Genomic DNA, 10,240 nt, shown 5'->3' on the forward strand with positions numbered 1-10,240 from the left:
AAAGCTGGCATCCATCTTGCTAGTTCAGATGAAAGAATGAACACTAGAGGTCAAATCCTCCACAAGCACCGCTCGACCTGCTAGGGAATGGAGCAGGCCCAAGAGACAGAAATGTTCACTTATTCAAAGGATCATGACCCCACTGCTTACTCACAGAACAGTTAGGCATCTAGATGCAACTGATCAGCACTGTCCCAAACACACAATCATCAGGTGCTCCTAATAAAACCTCTAACCTAGGGGCGCCTGGGTGGCTCAGTGGGTTGAGCCGCTGCCTTCAGCTCGGGTCATGATCTCAGCGTCCTGGAATCGAATCCCGCGTCGGGCTCTCTGCTCAGCGGGGAGCCTGCTTCCTCCTCTCTCTCTGCCTGCCTGTGATCTCTCTCTGTCAAATAAATAAATAAAATCTTAAAAAAAATAAATAAATAAAACCTCTAACCTAAGAAATAGGTTTTTCAGATTCCAAGTCTCCCGAGATAGAGCACACTTCCGTGGATGGGAGGAAGCCACCTCACGTAACAAAGTAACGTCTGTGAACATGATTTCATGAGCTTCCGATCAACAGCGTCCACCTTCTCAGGAGACCCCTGACCCAAGTTTTGCCCTTAAAAATCCTCCTTATAAGGCATCAGGAAGTTCGGGACTTTGAGCATTGGTTTCCCATTCTTCTGGGCGGCACCCCACCAATAAATAGTCTATCTTCACGGCGAAAGTTCGGTGCCAGTCCTTTACTGGCTAGCTGGGCAGGGTGAAGCAACTGTCCTATGGATTGGTTACAGGTAGATGATGGGCAGACCTCCAGGAGGGTGGTCATGTTTGCAAAGACCTGAATCAGGAACAGGCAGATGAATGGGCCTGAGGATCCAAGTGAGAAGGCGACACAATCTTGACTCGAAGCCATTCGCACACTGGGGGCTTAAACGCATGAAAATGTCCAGTGCCCGACGCAGGGAAAACCACCGCCACTCCAACCTAAAGGCCGAGGAGGCACAAGAACTCTCCGCCTTTGGCTCGGCGGTAGCCTTCCCGCCACAGCCGTATCCAATCCGAAGGCACCATACTCCGGGAGTCAAGCAATGGCCAATCGGAAGCGGGATTCCAGGCTTCGGTCCGCCCCGAGATGCTGACGACCAATTGGCGCCTGCGCAGCGGCGGGCCAATCCCCAGCAGTATGCACAGTCCCGTGGCGGCAGTTGGGCGCGTGGCATCTGTGGCGGCAGTTGAGGTCGAGTAGTGGCGTTGGGCAGCAGCTGAGCTCACCATGGTAAGACCCCAGGGCCTGGCCTGCCATTGGCAGGACCCCGGCCACTCTTGCACTGTGGGCGAAGCCCGCCACGTGAGGCGACAGGGAGGGGCAAGACTAGGACGGACGCCGGGACCAGGGTTCCATGGCAGGGGGGCAGGCGTCGGCTGAAGAAGGGACTGGGGTGCGCACGGGAGGTCCGGGGCTGAGGGGACGAGCAGATCATCATCCTCTTGCTTGTCTTCTGGGTGTGTGGGCCTCAAGGGCAGCGGCGACCTGCATCATGGGAGTGTCTGAGGTTGGGGGGAGGGGAGGGCCGGCAGGTGCAGGTGGGGTGGCGCCTCAGAAATTGTGCCTTGATGGAGCCAGGTTGGCAGCAGGGTTTTTGGGGTGGCCTCGAATCAGCCTCTGAGAAGACCAGCCACATTGTTGGGCTTCTGAAGACTGGAGAGTGGTTCTCAAATTTTCGGGTCCCAGGACATCCCTACAGTATTACAAATGATCCAGGACTCCAAGGAGCTTTTGTTTTATGTGGGTTACATCAATAAGCATTTGTCATGTTAGAAATTTAAAACGAGAAACTAATTTGTTCACTTTGAGGCAGCACATTTTAACATAAATTACAAGTATCCAAGTCAGAATAGCCATAGTTTGTCAACTCTTTGTGGGAAAATAACATTCCATGGGAAAAGCAGCCAGTTCTGTTGGCAACTCAAAACACACAAGTGCCGTTTCTCAAAGATAGCTGTATTTTAGTAGGTACAAAAGTACTTTATGAATATTTTCTATTTTGTCACAGTTCTTGAGGATAGAGATTTTATTTTTAAAGATATATTTAACTTTAGAGAGAGATAATATGTGAGCGAGGGGTGGTGGGGTGGGGGAGGGAGAGATAGACTCCTTAAGCAGACTCCCTGATGAACACAGGACTGGATCCCAGGACCCTGTGATCATTACCTGAATAGAAATCAAGAGTCACACACTTTGGGGGAGTGGGGTGCCTGGGTGACTCAGAGGACTAAGTCTCTGCCTTCAGCTCAGGTCATGGACTCAGGGTCCTGGGATTGAGCCCCACATCAGGTACTCTGCTTAGCAGGGAGCCTGCTAACCCCCCCCCCTCTCTCTGCCTGCCTCTCTGCCTACTTGTGATCTCTCTCTCAAATAAAATCTTAAAAAAAAAGAGTCAGATGCTTGGCTCACCTGGGTGTCTCAGATGGTTAAGTAGCTGCCTTTGGATCAGGTCATGATCCCAAGGTCTAGGGATTGAGTCCTACATCCATCTCCCTGCTTCTCCCTCTGCCTGCTCTGCCTACTGCTCCCCCTGCTTGTGTGTGTGCTCTCTCTCTGACAAATAAGTAAATCTTTTAAAATAAATAAAATAGGGGACTGTGGGTGGTTCAGTCGTCAAGTGTCTGTCTTGGGCTCAGTCATGATCCCAGGGTCCTGGGATTGGCTCCCTGCTCCGAGGGAAGTGTGCTTCTCCCTCTCCCACTCTGCTTGTGTTCCCTCTCTTACTGTGGCTCTCTCTGTCAAATAAATAAAATATTTTAAAAATATTAAAGTAAAAAATAAAAAAAAAATTTTAATCTGCTTAAAAATTAAAAAGACGCTTAACTGACTGAGCCACCCAGGTGCCCCAAGGTTGGAGATTTTATAAAATCAATAATCATTTTTGCTTCATTATGAACATTCTTAAATGAAATTGGCCAATTGATCTTCTTTTTTTTGTCTTTTTACTGTGAGTGCATAAATGTGAGAAATCTAACAAACACTGGTACAGTTTGGTGCCACTACCTTGATTTGTGCTCAAGCGCCAGCAGTTTTACCCACCTCTAATTATGCACCATCAATGCAGTTGTGAACATGATCAGAAGGACTGGTCACCTTAGCAGTCCCGACTATGATATTGCTTTAATTTCCATGTATCCTGAACAGGTATATGGATCTCCAGTGGCCTGGCAACTCCAGATAACTTTGAGGACTGTTGCTGGGCAGGGGATCAATAGAAACAATAGATCATTGATAGGAGGAAACATAGTTTTATTGTAAAGTAAAGGAATGAGGAGAGCTTCTGCACATTTGCTGGCTGGAAGTTGAAGCTTCTGGGTAAGTAGGGAACGAGGTTATCTGGTAAGAATATGAAGAGAGCAGTTGGGCTGGAGCTTGAAAAGAACACTGGAAGTTTCAAATAATTTTTTTCAGTGAGGAGATAAAGCTGACTAAAGAAATGTAAGATTTTAATGATCCAGCTGAGGTTGGCAATGAATTTATAATGGCTTTCTATTGAAAGCTAGGAATGGGGGCGCCTGGGTGGCTCAGTGGGTTAAAGCCTCTGCCTTCAGTTCAGGTCATGATCCCAGGGTCCTGGGATCGAACCCCACTTCGGGCTCTCTGCTCAGCAGGGAGCCTGCTTCTCCTCCTCTCTCTCTGCCTGCCTCTTTGCCTACTTGTGATCTCTGTCAAATAAATAAAATCTTTAAAAAAAAAAAAAGAAAGAAAGCTAGGAATGATTTCCTGACTGCTTTTGATTTGTTTCATTGGTTAGATAATCAGATGAAGGTGGCCTTGGAGATCACCTAGCACATTGGTTCCCCCCCGCCACTTTTTTAAAGATTTTTTAAATGTATTTGTCAGAGTGAATGGATGAGCACAAGCAGGGGGAGTGGCAGGCAGAGGGAGAAGCAGGCTCTCTGCCAAGCAAGGAGCCTGATGCAGGACTCTATCCCAGGACCCTGGGATCATGACCTGAGCCAAAGGCAGCCACTTAACTGACTGAGCCACCTAGGTATGGTATCCCATGTCAGTCCCCATTTTATAAAAGAAGAAATTGAGGGATTTTCTCAGGATACAGAGCTTACTGCAGTCATAGTGGGGCCAAGTGAGTAGAAAAACCAAGTCAGGCATTCTGTGAAGTATAGGCTGCTTGGATTTAAGTAAGACAAAGTAAACAATATGGATTTGCAAATGGTGTGATTGGGTGGAGTCCAAGACTTCCCAGAGTGTTGTTGACTTCCTTCTCTGAAGGAATGAGTTCTTTGTCATTGGAGTTCTTTCTGGAATTGAATGCTTCCTTCTGGGATAGATTCTTGGGGGATTGCAGCATAGTGTGAATCTCTGTGCCCCTAACTTGAGATATGATGCTTGTGTAATAGAAAACAGGACTTCAAGTTTTTGGTGTATTGTACATAAGGATTTAGGGTACATAGGACACCTTGAATTTAACTTGATTTCCTCTATGTATTTGTAAGGATAATATGTCTAAAATAGAACAAATGATTAATGACTGTGCAGTTAGGTTCCTGGCAGGAAAGGTATGATGCAGTCAAAACATGTACTTTGAAGAAAATCTTTAAAAAGGTACTATCTATAAAGCTATGGGCAGGGTCTAAGGAAACCACCAACAGACAGTGCAATGTTGTAGCACTTGTGATGTCTGGTAGTCTTTAACTCCTAGCTTTGAAGGTGAAATGAGGGAGCGGTTACTGGAAGTTAAGAAGGTAGCTTTATGAAAAGCACTGTCTGCTAGAAGTTCCTGGCCTTGATAAACACTCAAGGAACCCATGGAAGTATGGCAGGAGGGACCCAGGAAGTGAGCACCCTGACCACACTGTCCTCTAACCTCCCTGTCTCCTGCTGATGCCTGCCATTGGCTAAAGCAACCAAGAAGCCAGGGGCAAATCAGCCCTTTTAATGTAGTCCACATGGGTCAGCCTCCCTGAACACAAACCTAGACGGAAAAAAATAGAGGATATATGTAGATGGGTAGAGAGAAGACACACATACAGTGACCAGTGGTACCTGAGCTGTGGTAACCTGTGTGCTAGTCCACTTGTCCTACCCTGAATCTATGTTACCTGTTACCGGGTCTTTGGACAGGACACCATCAAGAACTAATGTTCTTTAGAGACGAAGTATGACTAGCGACAATGCAGAGCTTATTATTGACAGAACACATATGGTCGCAAACACTTTTGTATAGGGGCTAAGTCTGGCACTTAGTAGCTAGGGTGGTTTAGAGCACCTTAGTTTTTACAGTGACAAAAGGGTCACATAAGCCTTCTGGGAAAGGCTTGTAAATGATTTAGATGTTGAAACATATATATGCATATATATATGTTATTATGTTTTGCATGCCATATAGTCTCGATTGCCTAAAAAACAAGAAGGTCTCAAGGTTTGTGTTCTGGTTCCCAGCGCGAGTGCATCTCTATCCACGTGGGGCAGGCAGGTGTCCAGATCGGCAATGCCTGCTGGGAACTGTACTGCCTTGAACATGGAATTCAGCCTGACGGTCAGATGCCAAGTGACAAAACCATCGGCGGTGGGGATGACTCCTTCAACACGTTCTTCAGCGAGACTGGGGCTGGCAAGCATGTGCCCAGGGCGGTGTTTGTGGACCTGGAACCCACCGTGGTCGGTAGGTACTGGGGCACTTGGGCAGCTTTCCTGGGACAGTGAGAAAATCTCCCTAAAGCCCCACCCACATCCCCTGTGCTCCTTTGAATCCTTCCCCAGAAAGGATGGGACACACGAGTATATGCCTGTGACTGTGTTAGGTGACAAACTACAGGGTGAGTGCTTCAAGTGTCTTTGGCACCGAGGCTCCTAATGCAGGAGAACCTAATATCCAGGAAAAAGAGGCTGGTAATAGATTCACTCGAGGCCCTCTCAGACCCAGGCAGGTGGTTGTGTAGACCAGGGTGCAGGGTGCCCGGTCACGGGTCCTTCGTTAACGCTGCTGGTGCACAGGGTCTTGACCTGCATCTTAGGCAGAAGGTAAATAGAGAACATTCCTTGGGATCCACCAGCTGAGAAGCCTGAGGTGGTGGCCAGGGAGAGCTGCAAAGAGACGCACCTTTCATGGCCACCCAGGAGGAGAAAGAATGTCAGCCTGAAGTCTGTGGGCCGCAGGCCACCTAGGGTGCCCTGTCGGGACTGCCTGGCAGAAGTCACGCTGACCTGGTGACTATCTAATATGTAAGGGCTTCTTAGGCACACTGTTGCTGTAGCTACAGCTGGGAAGAAATAATCGTGTGTGTGCAGGTGTGAGCTTTTTCCCTTCTTTGGGAACCGGTCAGATTGGACTTTGTACCTCCAGTTGACTTTCCCTGCTAGGGCCACAGATCGCAGTTGTGGTCTGCACATCACAGAGAGACATTTCCTGTGAGACACTGACACTGCTGACCCCCAAGGCCCAGCATGTGCGTGGTAGATGCGGCGGGTCCCCGAATCCCTCCCTCTTGGTGAGTTAACAACAGGCCTGAAAGACACGCGGCCCATGCATCCTCTTTGTAGATGAAGTGCGCACGGGGACCTACAGGCAGCTCTTCCACCCGGAGCAGCTGATCACCGGGAAGGAGGACGCAGCCAATAATTACGCCAGAGGCCACTACACCATCGGCAAGGAGATCGTCGACCTGGTCCTGGACCGGATCCGCAAACTGGTAAGAGGGCGTCCTGTGAACGTTGCCCTGGACGGGAGGGCGGGTGGGGATGGGGACCTCAAGGTCCCTCTGGCCAAACCCCAGGCCAGAATCTTGAGTCCCCGTCTTCCTTCACGGGTGGCTTCGTGCATCCATCATCCATCCATCTTAACGTCCGCCTTGCTTTGCTTCTGAGTGTCCCGCGTGTGCGCTGTGGACGATTCGAATGCATAGCGTCCTGCAGAGGAAAAGAGGAGTGACCGTGGCTCGCTGGAGGTCGGCGGTGTGGCTTCTGCAGGCACTGACCCGCGGTCTGTGATTTCTCTCAGGCGGATCTGTGCACGGGGCTGCAGGGCTTCCTCATCTTCCACAGTTTCGGAGGCGGCACCGGCTCTGGGTTCGCGTCTCTGCTCATGGAGCGGCTGTCGGTGGACTACGGCAAGAAGTCCAAGCTGGAATTTGCCATTTACCCAGCTCCCCAGGTGTCCACGGCTGTGGTGGAGCCCTACAACTCCATCCTGACCACCCACACGACCCTGGAGCATTCCGACTGTGCCTTCATGGTGGACAACGAAGCCATCTACGACATATGTCGGCGCAACCTGGATATCGAGCGGCCCACGTACACCAACCTCAATCGTCTGATCGGGCAGATCGTGTCCTCCATCACGGCCTCCCTGCGATTCGATGGGGCCCTGAACGTGGACTTGACGGAATTCCAGACCAACCTGGTCCCGTACCCCCGCATCCACTTTCCCCTGGCCACGTACGCCCCGGTCATCTCTGCCGAGAAGGCCTACCACGAGCAGCTGTCCGTGGCTGAGATCACCAATGCCTGCTTCGAGCCGGCCAACCAGATGGTCAAGTGTGACCCTCGGCACGGCAAGTACATGGCCTGCTGCATGTTGTACAGGGGGGACGTGGTCCCGAAAGATGTCAACGCAGCCATCGCCACCATCAAGACCAAGCGCACCATCCAATTTGTGGATTGGTGCCCGACTGGATTTAAGGTAGGACTGGGTGATGCAGAGTGGTTTTTACCTGTCAGCAGCGGCAGACCCAGCACAGCATGCCCTTTGTGGAGAATACCCCCCTTCCATGGCAGCCAGTCCTTTGGTCATAAATTAGCCAGAGTGATAATATATTCATTGGTTCCTTTTGAACTTCCTTCCTGAGTTATCACACTATATATCTGTGGTGAGAATTTTTCTTAAGAGAATAGGACATTTTTGGAACAATCTCTGTTCCTTTTTTGGGTGACAAATCAGTGTGGGGAAATGTAGTCTGGATTTAGAAATGTAGAAATTTTCAAGGCATTTTGATAATTTATGTGGATATTTGAAATTGGCATTACCATAAACATTGCTGTTGCTAAAATCTACTTCATTTCACAGGCATACAGAAATTAACCCCAATTTAAATGTCCCATGCAGTCTGATTTAAAGAAAAATTTCCATGAATATTTTTTGGGGAAAAATGGCAACACATTTATTTCTCTTTTGGTAGGCTCAGCAATTTTGGCCTGAGTTTGCCTTCCACATAGTTTTTACTAACCTTCCATTTGATACAGGATAGGAAACTTGTCACTTTGAAGCTTTGTCCAATACTTGAATACTAAGCCCTGTCAAGCTTTCTACCTGGAAAAATGGGCTTCTCTCTGCCTTGCTTTTCATGCCATCTCTGCTTGTTCAGAACTCACTGAACCAGTGAGCTTACTGGTGAGCTTACTGCCCTGGGTCCTTTTTTTAAAAAGATTTTATTTATTTAACAGAGATCACGAGTAGGCAGAGAGGCAAGCAGAGAGAGAGAGTGCGAAGCAGGCTCCCTGCTAAGCAGAGAGCCCAATGTGGGGCTAGATCCCAGGACCCTGTCTGGTTAAAGGCAGAGGCTTTAACTCACTGAGCCACCCAGGCGCCCCTGCACTGTCCTTAACTAGCACTTTCTATTCTGCACTCAGGACTCGGCATGATTGGCAGACCAGCCACCTATCGTAAATAACTCTATGTGAACACAGGCACACCTGTTCTTTGGTGTGTGGTTGAGGCTGCTTTTGTGCTGCAGATAGAATTAGCATTTGTCACCATGACCATGTGGCCTGCCCAGCTTAGGATATGTGCTGTCTTGACATTTATAGACAAAGTTTGCTGAGCCTGGTTCTAACTGACCCTGTGTATCACTGCCCAAAGCTCTGGGATACATTGTCCCCTGGTTTGAAAACTTGGAATGCCTCCCCTTTGGTTCCAGGTCTTGGATATCACCCCCTTTCTACTCAGCACGCATATAGTCCACCTCTGGCTGCAGTGGTGGCAACAGCCCTCGGACTTCTGACAGCATTCCTGTCATCCTGTGATGCACAGGCTCACTCCCTTGATGGGAGATGCGGGGGGGGGGGGGGGTGATCTCCCCTCGTGATAAAACCATAGCACTCTGACTTGAGTGGAAGAGGTGCCAGCTACAGAAATGAATCCCCATCAGTGGAAGCCTATGGAAAAAATTTTATCTGAAGACTAGAAAGCAGTATCCCTTTTTAGAAGAAACAGTCCTGTTACCTGAGTACCTTACGTGGCTCAAGTGCTAGGACAAAGCCCTTCCGGCAGCTTGGACCTGAGCCAGGCTGGCCGGCTCCAGGACTCCTTTCTTCTCCCCATTGTCCTTGTCCAGAAACCCACAGCCTGCTCAGCTGACTCCTTGCCTGGCATGAGGAAGGCAACACAGGTCTTATTTCCACGAAAGCAGTCACCACTTCTGGGTTGGGCTGAAGCTTCACAGACTGCTTTCTTCCCCTTTTCTCTCGCAGGTGGGCATCAACTACCAACCCCCCACTGTCGTCCCCGGGGGTGACCTGGCCAAGGTGCAGCGGGCCGTGTGCATGCTGAGCAACACGACCGCCATTGCTGAGGCCTGGGCCCGCCTGGACCATAAGTTTGACCTCATGTACGCAAAGCGAGCCTTTGTGCACTGGTACGTGGGGGAAGGCATGGAGGAAGGGGAGTTCTCTGAGGCCCGGGAGGACCTGGCAGCTCTAGAGAAAGATTATGAAGAGGTGGGTGTGGATTCCGTGGAAGCAGAGGCCGAAGAAGGGGAAGAATACTGAATGGGAGTGGGGCTCGCAGGAGTTTCCCTGCCCCCGCCCCCGCCCCCTCCTGCCACCCTGCAGCACATCTTGTTCCCAGTTGTTCACAATTAAAGCTTCTGTATGAAACCTCTATTGTGACGCACTGCTGGTACACACTCCTCTGCCTGCAGGGATCGGGATGGGGGCGGACCCCAAGGCTGGGCCACACGGAAAGCTGTCCCCGGCCCGCACTGCAGGAGTGGGGTACTGCCTTGCTCACATCTGTAAGGAGCCACTGCTTATGTGACATGCCCTGAGGGGAAACAGTGTTTCCTAGATTCTAGGAATCTAGAAATTTCCTAGATTCTAGGAAAACTGAGTTCAGTTTTCAGTTGTGTTTGTCATTTTTCAGGCTTCTCTGTTAATGGCACCAGGTAAGAGTTTGGAACTGGAGTTTGAACATTTGAGGTCTATGGGAAGGGGATGTTGACAAAGTCCCTAACACCGTGGGTCACATGT

The 10,240-nt window shown here is 49.6% G+C and overlaps 1 protein-coding gene across 1 annotated transcript; it reads left to right on the forward strand.

Annotated features, from left to right (window-relative positions):
• Positions 1-946: 946 nt before the first annotated feature.
• Positions 947-9,931, forward strand: LOC132023410 (tubulin alpha-3 chain). The gene is made up of 5 exons (XM_059409027.1): positions 947-1,264; positions 5,438-5,660; positions 6,539-6,687; positions 6,996-7,676; positions 9,464-9,931. The coding sequence occupies exons 1-5, from the start codon at positions 1,262-1,264 to the stop codon at positions 9,758-9,760; spliced, it is 1,353 nt and encodes a 450-aa protein (XP_059265010.1). The 5' UTR covers positions 947-1,261; the 3' UTR covers positions 9,761-9,931.
• Positions 9,932-10,240: the final 309 nt, after the last annotated feature.

Source organism: Mustela nigripes, chromosome 8 (genome assembly GCF_022355385.1).
Source record: "Mustela nigripes isolate SB6536 chromosome 8, MUSNIG.SB6536, whole genome shotgun sequence".
In the NCBI taxonomy this organism is placed as follows: Eukaryota; Metazoa; Chordata; class Mammalia; order Carnivora; family Mustelidae; genus Mustela; species Mustela nigripes.